Source organism: Trachypithecus francoisi, unplaced genomic scaffold (genome assembly GCF_009764315.1).
Source record: "Trachypithecus francoisi isolate TF-2019V2 unplaced genomic scaffold, Tfra_2.0 Lachesis_group19, whole genome shotgun sequence".
NCBI lineage: Eukaryota > Metazoa > Chordata > Mammalia > Primates > Cercopithecidae > Trachypithecus > Trachypithecus francoisi.
In genome coordinates, this window is record NW_022681464.1 from 47,166,130 (window position 1) to 47,180,886 (window position 14,757).

Here is a 14,757-nt window from a genome sequence, read left to right on the forward strand (position 1 = left end):
GTACGGCCGTTCGGGGCTGCAGCGGGAGCGGGGTCCGTGCGCACACGCACCTGCAGCGCCTGGGACACCCCTTCGCTGGGTGGACGTTCCCGCTTCACGCTGCCCCCCGCAGTCGGGGACGCGGGCTCGGTGAGGAGGGACCCCGGTGCCTCGGCCTGCGCCTGGACGGGAGGCAGACGCATGCCCCTTTGGCCTACGTTTCGGCTGCCGGACCGGCGGGACGGTGACGGTTGGGCCGGGCGGGGGCGCAGGCTGTGGGCGGCAAGGCCGGCAGGGCGCGAGCGGGTTGCCTGCCGCCCTGCCCGCGCCTCCACGCCTGGCCCGGCCTCCGAGCCGAGCTCCGCCTGGTTGGGATGAATTGCACGCCTGTGTGTCATTGGGCTTTGGCCGGGCGTGATGAGATAGACTGTTAGGGGATCACATCTTTCCTGCCTCCCCTCTTGTCTGGGGACTTCCACCTCTTGAGGGACAGGCCCCCTCCGTGCTTCCCTCTGGAGCGTCTTGCCAGGTGCCTGTGGACTGACCGGTGGTGTTTGCTTTCAGTGCCTTGTGTTGGGCGGTTCTGTTTCTCTTTTTTGTTTAAAATTGTGACCCAGGAAGTAACTTTATGAACTTAATGCTTAATGCCCTTGTCTTCCGTGTACTCGCTTGCTTTGGTTTCTGCTGGATTGCGTTCATTTCTTCCTAATAGTTTACCTACATTCCTTGCCTATGATTTCATTATCAACAGAACGTGAAATGAGACGAATGTTAATACACTCTGCTTGTACTTTGCTGTTAATTTCAGAGTTTGTTTAGTAAAACGTGAGGACCTCTTCAAGGCAGTCGTTTGGAGAACAGCTGTTCATATGACCATAGTCCCATTTGCTGTTAGTATTTTGAAGTCATTCGACTGGCGTTTTTACTGCTCCAAAATCAGCTTTTTCTCCAAATTTCAGCTTTCTGGGCAAAAACGGTAAGCCTTGAACAATAATATACCAAATGCCTACCTAGTTTTAAAGTATATCTTAAACTGCCAAGAGTAAATGATGAGTTTTGGGGAAGTTTGGCTCGGCTTTGGGTTCCACGGCATGTGCTTTTAAATGTGTTTAATCGTATACCGAGACCTACGATTGCTGACTATAGTCAATCATCTTTTATGTATCTGGGAATGTAATTAGTGAACCCAGATGTGAAATTTGAGGTCACTACTTTAAGGAAATAGCAAGAGAAATTGCAAATATAGCTACTCAGTTCAAATATAGTAGAAGAAGAGATAACATACTGTCTTCACTTGAGATGATGGAGGAGGGGTGGGTAATGCAATAATGTGAGAAGTTAAAGGAAATTTCTTTCAGGAATGTGTTATGTCCTTGAATGGTTTACAAGTGTAATCTTTTCTGGAGAAGAGACTAGGTATTAGGTTACATCTTGAGGAATCTTCCCGTGGGTGTTGTTACCTTTGCACCCTTAGCAAAGGTCTGTTGAAGCACTTACCCCTATCGTAGTTGATAGGGATTGTCGGCTCCCTGGAGAGAGCTGCCTTACTTATTTGTGCATTCTTGGGGCCAAGTAGAGTGTTCTTCATGGTTTGTGTTTCATAATGATTGCTGCATGAATGATCTTTGCATAATTTCTGAGTTTTCTTTGGATTAGGCCCCTTCTAAATAGGAACAACTGTTGAAGTGTTTTGTATACATTTTAATAGTTTACATGTCTGTGTATGAATGAGTAACTTAGTAATTACAAGACTAGACTTGGGGAGGCTAGTTGGGAGATTTGTGTGATAGTTCAGAATAAAAAGTGATGGGCATCCGGCATTAGGAATATGGAAGTGGAGCTCAGCTCCAGAGGTGTATTTGACGTTAGAATTTGGTGAGAGAGCAGGAGGGGATCAGAATGGTCCTACGTGTCGGTCTTGTATTGCCAGTTAATAGGGATGGATTTGGGCAAAGACTAAAGATAACGGCAGGAATGAACGGAGGAAAGGTAACAAGTTTAATTTTGTATTTTGTATTGCACTGGGGGGTAAGGTAGATGTCAGAGAGCCATTTGGAAGTATGGTTGTTCCCTCAAGTTATCCATGGAATTGGTTCCAGGATCTGCCTCTGCCCCAGGATGCTGAAAGCCTGTAGATGCTCAAGTTCCTTACGTAGATTGGTGTAGTATTTGCATATAACTGATGCGTATGCTCCTGTGTATTTATTTAAGACAGAGTCTCACTTTGTTGCCCAGGCTGGATTGCAGTGGCTATTCACATGCGGGATCATAGGTCACTGCAGCCTCAAACTTTTGGGCTCAAGCTGTCCTTCCATGGTGGCCTCCTGAGTAGCTGGGACTTCAGGCATGCACCACGGGGAGATGGAATTAGTGCAGAGGAAAGAATACCCTGGGGCCAGACTTGCCTGGGTGGGAATCCTCTGGCCTCATTTGTGCTGTGTGCACTGGAAACGTCTGTTAATTGTCTCTTTCAGCCTCATTTCCCTCAATAATAGGAAGGATGGCTACCTTACAAATTTGACATGGGGATTAGAAAAATGTATGTGAAATAATTAGCACATTATTTGATAATAGACACTGAGTATCAGCAAACTAGGAGTTACAGATTCTTCTTTACATCTCATTTTTTCAATTCGTATTTCCACTTCTCTGTCAGTGGATGAACAAGATAGACATTTCCCCAAGAAGCTGCTCTTCTAAATATATAGGGGTTAAAGTTAAAGTTGAGGTTACCCACTGCCTGAAAATGTTGTCATTCATTAGTTTCACAGATACTTACTGAGTACCTGCTGTGTGCTAGGCGTTGTTCTAAGTGTTAAGGAAATAGTGATGGACAGATAGGCAAGGCCCCTGCTCTTAGGGAGAAATTATTTCACGGGAAGAAGACAGATAAATGCAAGAATAAATAGTGATAAAACTGGATGGTCAGTCATGATTCCTCTGGAAGCTTGTGATAAAGGGAGCATGGATAGGTGTGGTGGCAGTTCAGGGGATAACGAAGAGGAAGGCTTTTTTAAAAGGTGGGAGAAATAGCGGCATGCCCAGCGTGGGAGGACTTGCACAGACAGAAGACTCGATCACATTAAGAAAGGGGGCCGGTTGGTAGAGTAGTTGTCAGTGCAGTGAGGGGTTGGGATCGAGTGAGGGGTTGGGATCGAGGGGTTGGGAGCGGTGGGCTTCAGACAGGGGCATGGGCACCTCGTAAACTGTTGTGGGATAGTTTAGGAATCAGACTGAAGGATTGAGGAGGATTTATTATTTAGGTGCACCAGACCAGTCAGATTAACATCCAAAAAGTCTGAGCCCTGGACAAGTCTGAGCCCTTCAAAGAGTTAAGCTACCTTTTAAGCATTTTGTGGGGCGGCCGGTGGGGGGGGGGAGTCTGTACAGGGAATAGCGTATTACAGAAGCAAGAAACAAGAACAGTTATTCAATTAATTTGAGACATGCATTACATCATTTCTTACTTTCCAAGGAAAAACATGTTTTCCGGCTTGAGTTTATCTGTCTAGTGACCTTGCAGCTGCACAGCCAGAGAAACAGGGTCTTCACAATGCCTTGGAAAGGAGGAGAGATAAGGCTCACTAGCCACAGAAAAACAGACAATTTTTGAAGGGCTCCAGCTCTTTCTCTTTCTCAGGGGGAATTGGGTTTTCTTACATAGAACTGAGTTTCGGCTTACACATTCTTTAATTTGTTTTAATTCCTATTCCAAAACAAGTAAGTTCTTCTTATTTTTGGTGGGGGATAGAATCTCGCTCTGTCGCCCAGGCTGGAGTGCGGGGCCGCAATCTTGGCTCACTGCAACCTCCGCCTTGCAGATTCAGGTGATTCTCCTGCCTTAGTCTCCCAAGTAGCTGGGGTAACGGGTGCCTGCCATGACGCCCGGCTAGTTTTTGTATTTTTAGTAGAGACGACGTTTCACCTCGTCTTTGGCCAGGCTGGTCTTGAACTCCTGACCTCAAGTGATTCGCCTGCCTCAGTCTCCCAGAATGCCAGGATTACAGACATGAGCCATCGCACCTGCCTCATACTCTCTTTAGTGGTCGTGAAACTTTTTCTTTTTATATTTTGTAGAGTAATTAGTCCATACTGTCTACAATCTGTGCTTTAATCCAGTTTGTCATTCATCCTAGCATACTCCTGTATTACTGAAGCAGCTCTTTGACTAATCTTCCAGGTTTTTCAGTTCTCTCCCTTCCCATCTTATAGGTTGATTGTGCCAGTCCTTCGTTGGTTGCAGAATACAGTTCAAACTTTCCAATACACCATTTCAGACTTTTAGAATCTGGCTCCATTCTGGCATTCTAGCTTCGTTTACTGTGTTATTTTGTTCACCTGCTGCCAAAATACGTTGGAGTATTTGCTACTGCCAGCATAGACATAGCACTTAGAGTGGGTTTTCGAGTCAGACCTGGGTCTGAATCTTACTACTTACAACCCTGGGAAAATGGAGCTAATTTAGTCTCTCAGTTTGCTTCTTCATCTGTCAAATGGGGTAACACCTATATTGTAAGATTTCCTGTGGATTCAGTGAGTTAAGTTGGTAGATATGCAATAAAATTTGATTCTTTTCCTTCTTGGCTCATGTTTGTCATCCTAAATAAACTCTCTTATCCCATACTCTGCCTTTTAAAAGTTCTTCTCAGTCTTCAAGGCACATTGCCAGTATCTTCTCTTTTTTTTAGCTTTTCCTGATTATTTATCTTTTTGTCCTCCTGACATTATTTCCTTTACTGATTTCCATCCAGTGTATATATGATTCGTACTCTGAAAAATTGTTGAGGCTGGCTAACATCTTCAGAGTACCGTGGTCAAGTTCTCTAGTAATGGCATAGGTTTTGTGCTGGTCTTTTCCAGATTTAGTCATTTGGGTACCCCTTTTACCCCTTTTACCTTGTCCATGTGCCAACTATACTTTAACTGAAAATTTTTCTTTGAATGTGTTCACTTTTTAATTTGCTCTTAACGGCACTCTGAGATCCAGGCTAGATTTTTGCTAGTTGTACTTTCTCTGTTCTGTATTAGATTGAGTACGTAACTACCAAACTTTTAAATATGCCCTAAAATCATTTGTATATACCATCAGTGTTCTGCCATCTTTGCTTTCTTTACTAGATAAGTTTGTAGTAATTCATTTTCCTTGCTACATCAAGCAAACAGCAAATTAAAATGTGTTGTATTGCGTTATTATGTTAATTATAAGAAGATAAGTTTAATGTTTAAAGTTTCTCTTCTTATCTATAAAGTAGCAAAGTATTCTGAGATTTATTTTACCTCAGACTGTTTGGCTATTTCCCCCTTACTGATGCTACAAAAAGGATTTTTTTCCTAAGATTTATTAATTTTCTAAGATGATGCTTTTAATCATTTAAAAACATTTTATAGTAATATGTGACCTATTGAAATACTTTTGTTATTGCAGTGAGATGGAAGATTTTCGAGGTATAGCGGAAGAATCATTTCCAAGCTTTCTCACCAATTCATTATTTGGTAACAGTGGGATTTTGGAAAATGTCACTCTTTCTTCAAATCTTGGCTTGCCGGTTGCTGTTTCCACACTTGCTAGGAATAGATCCAGCACTGATAACAGGTAAGATTTGTTTGAGCAGATTTTTTCCAGGTCCATAAAGCCGACAGCATGCTGATACTTATGTTATGTTTCTCAGTCAAGCCTGAGCTTTTTGTTTTGTCTATGAGGGAGATGGCCAAATATGTGAAATGAATACGAAAAAGGCAGAATTTACTGTCTCTTTCCCCATTGCATTGCCTTTTCAGTGGGTAGGTTTGGGATTTGAGCAGCAGTTACCTATTTTGGTCTATTATTTTTTTTTTGTCTATAGTGTTTTGGATTTGTATTAGTTCAGTCAGATTAATGGCTAGTAATGTAAAACAAGTTGTGTTAGCGAAGTTCAAAGGAAAATTAATCATAAGGTTATAGGAGTACCTCTTGTCATCAGGGGGAGGAGTGCAGAGCTTTGCTGCAGGAAGGGACGGGGATTGAGATTTGGGAAGCCGTCAGGACTTGGGTTTTTGTCATCCCACTCCGTGTCTCCCTGTATAACTCATTCTCTTCTCTCTCTTTTTTTTATTGCTAATTAAAAAAATTTTTTTGTAGAGATAGGGTCTTGCTGTGTTAGCTAGGCTGTTCTTGAAGTCTTGGGCTCAAGTAGTCCTCCTGCCTCAGCTTCCCAAAGCGTTGGGATTACAGGTGTGAGCTACCATACCTGGCCTCTTCTCTTTTTCAATACATTGGTTTTATTTGCTTTTCTGTTTATGTTACAGAATATGGCAACACAAATTCTCAAAAGACATCTATAAATTACATTTTTAACTACACTGAACTGTCTCCTCATGTCTCATGAGTTTCTGGTCCATCTTAGGTTAGGTGTCTGTTCCAAATCCAGTCACCTGGGACTAGAGTTTTGGGTCATTGGATCTGTTTAGAGGTCTGACAGAGTCTGACTTTTTAATTCATTTCAGCCAGGTTTACTCTTTACTGGACTTGTATGGCTGTCTTTCTCTTTCTCTTCCAGCTTTCAGTCTGTCCTAGGTTTATGAAGTAACTCTTCAAGTAACTCTTGTTGTTCTAGTAACTTTCATCTCCTGAAGTCAAGTTTCTCTTCCTTAGAAACTCAACCAGGCTGGGCGTCATGGCTCATGTCTGTAGTCCCAGCACTTTGGGAGGCCAAGGCGGGCAGATCACTTGAGTTCAGGAGTTTGAGACCAGCCAGCGAAACCCTGTTTACTAAAAATACAAACATTAGCCAGGCGTGATGGCTCATGCCTTTAATCCCAGCTACTCGGGAGGCTGAGACAGGAGAATCGCTTGAACCCGGAAGGCGGAGGTTGCAGTGAACTGAGATTGGGCCAGTGTACTCCAGCCTGGACGACAGAGGGAGACTGTCTCAAAAAAAAAAACCCCAAAACTCAACCAGCTTTTATTTTCTTTACTTTTAAAATTTCTGTTTTGTTACCAGATTGATGTTTGGTTAAATACACCTTGTTTTGTATCTTCAACTGTACTGTGTATAGTTTATACATCCATTACATGTAGGATCTTGTGTAACGTATGAAGTTTGCCTATGCTTAAACTTTCCCGTCTTCTCTCAACCTAACCATTTAGTGAGGAGCATCATCTTGACCTTTGGGATGAAGGGGTTGTATTAACGCTGTCAGCTCTTATGGCTTTAAGATTTTTGTGACTGTGTTGTTGAATACAGATAAACTCCCCATTGCTGAGCCACAGGTTTCCGTGCTTTGCACAGAGGATGATGGTTTCAAGTATAGGGGCCGTATTTGTTTTTGTCCCTGTGGTTGGTTTTACTGTCATGCAGCCGTATGTCATGATGACATTTAAATATGTGTAATTTTATTCTTAACAATTAAAACAAAATTTTTTCTTGTGTAGGTATCCTGATGTCCAGTCATCTTACTTAGTAGAAGGGAGATTTTCAGTTCCATCCGGGTCATCTTCCGGAAGCCAGAGTGATGCTGAACCAAGAGAGAGGTTACAGCTTAGCTTCCAGGATGATGAGTAAGTTCATGCCATCATTTGCTTGTACTATGTTAAAAGTAGGTCTTATGCAGTCTTGCGGAAATTGACAATGTGATTGTGTCTGTAAGTAATTCTGATTAATTCTAAGAATCTTTAAGAGTTTTCTTTTTTTTTTGATGCGGAGTTTCACTCACTCCGTTGCCCAGGCTGTAGTGCAGTGGTATGATCTTGGCTCACTGTAATCTCTGCCTCCCTGGTTCAAGCAATTCTCCTGCCTCAGCCTCCTGAGCAGCTGGGATTACAGGCATGTGCCACCACACCCAGCTAATTGTTTTTGTATTTTTAGTAGAGATGGGGTTTCACCATGTTGGCCAGGCTAGTCTCAGACTCCTGACCTTGAGTGAACAGCCCGCCTTGGCCACCCAAAGTGCCGGGATTAGAATTACAGGTGTGAGCCACTGCACCCGGCCAAGAGTTTTCTTTATGCTTTTTAATCACATTTTTAGTCTTTCAAAACATTTTTTTATTCTAAAATTAACATGTGCTATTGAAAAAAACAGAGAATATAGAAAATTATTTGAAGACAGTAAAGGCCTATAATCCCACTAACTAGAGAACAGCCATTTAGTACATTTTTATTTGTAGTCTTCCATACTACAAACTTTTGTATGTGCATTTATGCCTTTAAATATTCTTTTTACTTCTAATATGAAGCTATAGAAAAAAAATGAAAATTTTATTTATTTATTTTTTTTACAAAATAAGTTAAACTCTTATTCTGTTTATTACACAAAAACTTAAGATGCAGTATTATGTTCAGCTTTCAATTACTATTAATATGAGTCTGTGTCATAATGTTAATGGACTGTATACTCAGGTCTGTGCTGGTCATTTAGATTATTCCAGTTTTGCTATTATAAATGTAGTGAACTTCCCTGTATGTACATTTATATATACATTTTTCACACCTAGGATGTTATTAAGATTTCTAGGGTTTAAATTGCTGAGGTAAAAACAGTGTATTTTAAAGGGCATGACAGGTTAACACATTGCTCTTGAGCAAACTTGTGCCAGTTTCTTCTCCTAGTAGACGTGTGATGAAAATGCCGGCTTCTCCCAGCCCTGCCCAGCATTTGCTGGTGCTATTTTTAATCTTTGATTTTTGGAGGGAAAAATAATTTGTATAATACACACGTGTATATGCATAGAAGAAAGTCTGGAAGTCTAAAAAACCAAAATGGTAATGGTGGTATGACAGACAATCTTGTTTTCTGTGTTTAAATTTGTATTTGAGTGTTTATGGAATTGAGCTTACTTTAATGTCTGTTCATTACTTATATTTATGTTGTGAATTGCCTCTTGATAGTCTTTATATATAGGTGCTTTCTTTGTATTAAAGATGTTAACCGTTGTGTATTCATTGCTTCGCTGTGCAATTTGGACTGAGTGCCTACTGTGTGCGCCACACACTTTCCAGGTGGTTAGGAGATGCCAGTGATGAAAACAGATGTTAAACAAGACACTAAAATATGCTAATTTTATAGTATATTAGAAGGGAAAAGTGCTAGAAAAAAGTAGAATATGATAAAGGAGGGTTATTAGGAAGGCTGAAGGCAGTGTTCAGTATGGGTCTCATTGTGGACATAAGATAGGAGCCAAGGGCACAATGGCTCACGCCTGTAATCCCAGCACTTTGGAAGGCTAAGGCAGGTAGATCACCTGAGGTCAGGAGTTTGACACCAGCCTGGCCAACATGGTGAAATCCTATCTCTACCAAAAACACAAAAATTAGCCCAGTGTAATGGCATGTGGCTGTAATCCTAGCTACTTGGGAGGCCGAGGCAGGAGAATTGCTTGAACGTGGGAGGTAGAGGTTGCGGTGAGTGAGCCGAGATCACGCCACTGCACTCCAGCCTGGGCAACAGAGTCAGACTCTCTCTCAAAAAAAAAGAAAAAAGATTTGAGCCAAGACTTGAGGGAGGGAGTTAACTATGTGGACGCCGGGGGAGGCAGACTTCAGGCCAAAGGTGCAGCCAGCCTGAAGGAACTAAGGCAGGCGTGTAGCCCGTGTGGTTCACAGAGCCTCAGGGAGGCTGGGAAGGTGGTGAGCAGGACCTTGACTCGTAGCCTGTGTGGTTCACAGAGCAGCAGGGAGACTGGCGAGGTGGTGAGCAGGACCTTGACTCAGAGATACGGGCAGCCACTAAAGGGCTACATCTGAGGATGTAAAAAGCCCACTCTGAGGATCACTTGAGCCCAGGAGATCCAGGCTGCAGTGAGCCGTAATTGCACCACTGCACTCTAGCCTGGATGACAGAGTGAGACCCTGTCTCAAAAAAAGGCCCCCTCTGGCTGTTGTGTGGAAGAGACTGTGGGAGGCGAGAGTGGGAGCAGCATGGCACTGAGTCTTGATTGTCTGGAAGTGAGGCAGATGGAAGAGAGCAACCAGGCCTGGTCCTGAGGGGCTTCACGGTGAGAAGCTGGGGACAGGAGGCATCAACAGCGAGATGAAGAGTTAGTGATCAGCGGCAGGAGGAAAACAGAGCATCCTGGAAGCCATGTCAAGAGCATGTGTAGAAGAAGAGTTACCCAACTATGTCAAATAAAATGAGGACAAAGAACTGACCCTTGGAATTAGCATAGATTAGGTCATTCGGAACCCCAGTAAGTAGTTTGGTGGAAGTAGGGACAGGCACCGTGATGGCCTACTCAGAGTGAGTTTCAGAGAGAACGGGAGTTACTGTTAGAGGCAGTAGACAGCGTGTGGAGTTTTGCTGTGAAAGGGAGTAGAGAAGCGAGGTTGTGATAGCTGGATGGTTGTCGTGGGTGAAGAGAAGTTTCACTTTTTTTTTTTTTTGTGGTGGGAGAGGTTGCTGCATGTTTACGTGATAACAGGAATAATATCCTGGAAAGGGTAAAGCTTGGCGATGTAGAAAGGGAAGAGAATTGCTGCAGTAATGTCTGTGTCAGTAAGAGAGGGTAGGCCACAATGTGCAGTGCGGGGAGTGGCTTTAGCTGGGTAGGACTGCGGACAGTGCCTGTGCGGGAGCAGGTGGGAGGATGGCCTGGGTGGGTGCATGTAGTGGTAAGAATCTGTGGAAGTTACCTTTTCAGTGCTTCAGGCTGAAAGTAGGGTTAGTGAAGTAGGAAGTATAATCATGAAGTCAGAGTGAGGGTGGAGGAGGAGGAGTTTGGTGGTTTAAAAAAAAGATGTAAAATTATCACATGGGAGCATAGGCAAATGAAGGGACAGGGTTGAAATGTTAGGATTCCTAGACGACAGCAAGGGCCCAACCTGAGGGCCATGGGCATGACTGTTAAGGGTGATTGTGATGTTTTTCCAGCCACACTGAACTTAGGAGTGCCGGTGAAGAGGAGGCAGAGAATTGGCTTTAACCAGGGTTGTAGTTTATAAAGAGAGTGAGGGACAAGGTTGCTGAGGATGTCAGACTGGCCATGGGCTTTAGGTTAAGGAGGAGGAGAGGGTATGGACAGTGGGAGGGAGAGTGATGTGGTGGTACAGATGGGTTGGAGGTGCAGGTAGGGTCAGCATCATATAGTTGTGGTACTAGAGGCAAGAGGGGTAGTAGGTGATTCAAAGCTGTGAGGCTCTAGGGAGAGTAACCTGGAAGTGGCACTGAGGGCAAGAAGGGCGTATATATTCCATCTCCACGCCAGGTGATGATGCCACGGCTGTGGGAGAGATGAGGGTCCCCCCTTGTCAGAGCTTGGGGGTAATAATGTCCTCACAGGATATTCAGGCTTTCATTACAGCAGTAAGGTGAAAGGAATGTTCAGAGAAGGGATTCGGGAATGGCAGATCTTGTCAACCCAGCTCTGTAAATTACAGAAGGCACAGTAGAAGGGTTTTGTTTGTTGGGGAGTAGAAGGGCTGGGCAGTCTTAAGGGGCTTGGAGTGCCAGCAGTGAGGCATCCTGGGCTGGTTTTAGGAGCTGAGAATCGGTGGTGAAAGGGCATTGTGAAGGTGGGCCCACTCACTTGTTGCTGTCAGGGATGGGAGGACACCTTGGGGGGTATCCTCTTGACTCTTGCTGGAGGCCAGGAGCTCTGGAAACTGGTCTTGTTGGTCCTTGTTGATGGAAGACAGGCCTGGTGAGATGGAGTCTTAGACTCAGTGCCTGGGGAGAGGTAAGTGCTTGGAGCTAGCTCTTGACTTTTGAACAGTCTGAAGCCCTGAGTTGTTGGTCTGAGTAATAAGCTTACTTGGACACTGTACTGGAGGGGCCAGCAGCCTCGAGAGGCTTAGCCACAGTCTCCTGGTGAGGGGTGACTTCTTTGACTCTTTCTTGGGGAGGAGGGAATTTGTGTTTCAACATGTCTTTATTCTAATCTTGGAATAAATTAATACTTTAGCTGAGTACAGACTTTTAGGATGAAAATAAATTTTCACACAATTTTGAAGATATTGCTACATTGTACGTGAAGTCTGGTGTAATTTCGATACTTGGTTTTTTATCTGAACTATGTTTTCTCTGGAAAATTTAGAAATCCCGTCCGAGTCTCTTGTGGGTGGGGCTATTTTCCCCATTCACTGAATTCTAATTGGCATTGATTTGGAGATCAGTTCTAGATAATTATGGTTTTTCTTCTAGTTTTTCCTTTTCTTTTTCCAGAACTACTGTTGTGGATTGCCTGGGTTGTTCTACTTCTATTTTTTTCCCTTTTTTTCTGTTTTAGTGCAAAAAGACGTTGTTCTAGATAAGTTTCTTTTTTTTTTTCCTGCTCATTAAATCATTTGGCAATGATAATTTTAATCATGAGAGCTCTTTTTTTGACCTTTTTTTAAAATGGGTCCTTTTTGTGGATGTACACTTGACCCTTCAACAACCCAAGTTTGAACTGTGTGGCTCCACTTATAAGCAGATTTCTTTCAACCAAATGTGGATGGAAAATACAGTATTTGTGGATGTGAAACCTGAGTGTAGTCAGTGCTAACTGTGGGACTTGAATATTGCATATTTTGGTAGACACGGGGGTCCTGGAACCAGTCCCCCACGTATACTGAGGGTTGACTGTAACAGCTACATGGATACTTCTGAAGATTCTAAATAGAAATTTTGAAAGTTCTGTAAACTGTTCCTTTTCTCCGGGGCTGCTTGTATAGTTTGTTCATTTTTATTTTTGTCTCTTGAACTGCTCCTTTTTTTCTTGTCTGATTTGTGGCTGTCTTCTAGGCTGCCTAGTGTGGGCATCCTTACTGTTGTGTATGTAACTCTCGTTTCTCATTGACTTCCACGCAAGAGGGACGTTGTTCCTGGCCATTTACTGTAGAGTGCGCAGGTTGGAGTCTTAAATTTTATGCCAGATGTTTAGTGCTTTCTTCTGGGTCATTGTTACTGCCGTCGCTTCGTTCTCCACAGGCATTTTCTGTACTTGGATTGCAGGCAAGCCCTTCCCTCCCCCTTACCAGGTGTTCACTGTCGTGTGCATGGCTGTTGTCTCTGGGGTGGGGCAGAAGGGTGGGTGCTCCTGCCACACTTCATGCCGGGCTTTCAGTCCCCCCTCTCCTGCCCTTCCCGACTCCCTCCTGCCCTCCTTCTGACTGTAGTCACGGAACTTTTTTGTGGTTCTTCCTGGCAGATTTGTTTCCTTTTCTGCTTCTGGGCCCTTCTGTTCTTGGATTGTGGCTTTCTTTCCCCCTGCACACCCCATCTGCTTTTCGGATTCCAGAATCTGGGGTAAGCATGGGTTAGGACTGGTAGTTCTTACCCAGATTGCCTCACTTTTATAGCTTTCCTTGCTGTCATTTTATTGGACACTTGGAAGTTGCTCTTTCCTCTTTAACTTGAAACTTGTGACTTAGTTTGAAAAGGTGTTTTGAGCTAATAAAAATATAGGATATCTGTAGTTTTGACGAAGTAGCTTTTTTCGAGGGATGGTGGTGAATGTAGGGTGCCCTGCTCTCAACTGTCCCTGTCATTCTAAAGTTCTGGTGGTCATACTACATGCTTTTCTCAGTGTGGGGCTTTAACATATGGAATGGACCTAAACGTCCTGACTGTTGTTTATTTATTTCCTGTCACCATCTTGCGCCCCCACCTCTTTTCCGTTCTGTCCTTGCTACCCCTTGACTTTGTAACTGTGTATAGTCTTTCCACTGATGCCTTTCCTTTCCTGTACTCAATGACATTTTCCTGTACCTACCCACCAGTGCACCTTTGGCTTAAGCTAGTGACTTTGTATGTACTACAGCTCCAGCAAAGAGATGGAGAAACTGGGAAGTAAATTGTAGTTAGGGTTGGAGTGTTGCCTCAGGCATGAAAGGTTGGGATTTGAGAAATATGGAAGGGCTTTTAAAAAAAAAATTCATCCTGGCCAAATTTGAGTCCGGCTCTTGGTATCAGTATGTCATGTAATGAATTTGTTGCATTTAGAGGCTTTTTCCTGAAGTTCCATTCCCACTCCTCCTCTTTCTGTGGTGAGCTGCTCTAGACCCAAGAGCTTTTGGAGTAGGGCAGGAGGAAAATTGCCTGTAAGAAAAATACTTTCATCCACACAGAAAACAGCAGAGGCAGAAAGAAAGATAAGGATAAGAACCAGGACTAGGGATAAAAGTAAAAACAATTGAAACCTTTATTAATTCAGAGATTTGGCTATTTTGGCAAATACGCCAATATCCTTTAAGTCTGCAGATTTTAGCAAGCTGTATTGTGTAGCCTGGTTTCAAGGATACTTATTCTGGAAATAAAAAAACCACTTTTTGCTGCTTGAGAGAAAGAGCAGCTGTATGACGTTCTCTTTGATTTTGGTAGACTGTATATCACTGCACCCAAAAGGTTGGTTCAGTCCCCAGAATACCGTGCAGTGTTAGCAGTTGTAGTTTTCTGGCTAGACTCAAATGTTTCTTTTTATTGCTTCCATTTTTTCTTTTTAAGAGGTGGAACACATAACTGATTAATAGATATTTTGTAGATTTACCCAAGGTAATTAACATTTTATCATTCTTCTATTTCCTAATAAAAAAGTTCTGTCTCTAGGAAAAAGAGCTGTGTGGAAAGTCAGCGTTTGTCAAATGCTCTCAGCAAACAGTCAGCTTTCCAAATGGAGACAGCAGGACCAGAAGAGGAGCCAGCCGGAGCTACAGAATCCTTGCAGAACCAAGATCTCTTCAACAGGGCTTCACCACTGGAACAAGCACAAGGTACTGAACTATTGGAAATTATTGCTTAATGCATATGTTTTTATTTCCTTTTTCATTTCCCCAGCTTTGGAATTTTTTTTTTTTTTTGAGGAAGAGTCTCACTCCTGTGGCCCAGGCT

At 43.2% G+C, this 14,757-nt stretch overlaps 1 protein-coding gene across 6 annotated transcripts in view; it reads left to right on the forward strand.

Moving 5' to 3' along the window:
• The window catches only part of CEP192 (centrosomal protein 192), a 179,220-nt gene continuing 164,463 nt past the window's right edge, over window positions 1-14,757 (forward strand). For 4 of the 6 annotated variants that reach the window (XM_033178416.1, XM_033178415.1, XM_033178417.1 and 1 more), the window contains exons 1-5: window positions 1-129; window positions 788-955; window positions 5,405-5,572; window positions 7,391-7,516; window positions 14,464-14,639. In XM_033178416.1, the coding sequence (XP_033034307.1) occupies window positions 849-955; window positions 5,405-5,572; window positions 7,391-7,516; window positions 14,464-14,639 (577 nt within the window). In that variant the 5' untranslated portion in view covers window positions 1-129; window positions 788-848. The remainder of the gene's footprint in view (window positions 130-787; window positions 956-5,404; window positions 5,573-7,390; window positions 7,517-14,463; window positions 14,640-14,757) is intronic. The other 2 variants (XM_033178418.1, XM_033178420.1) reach the window with 2 other exon arrangements.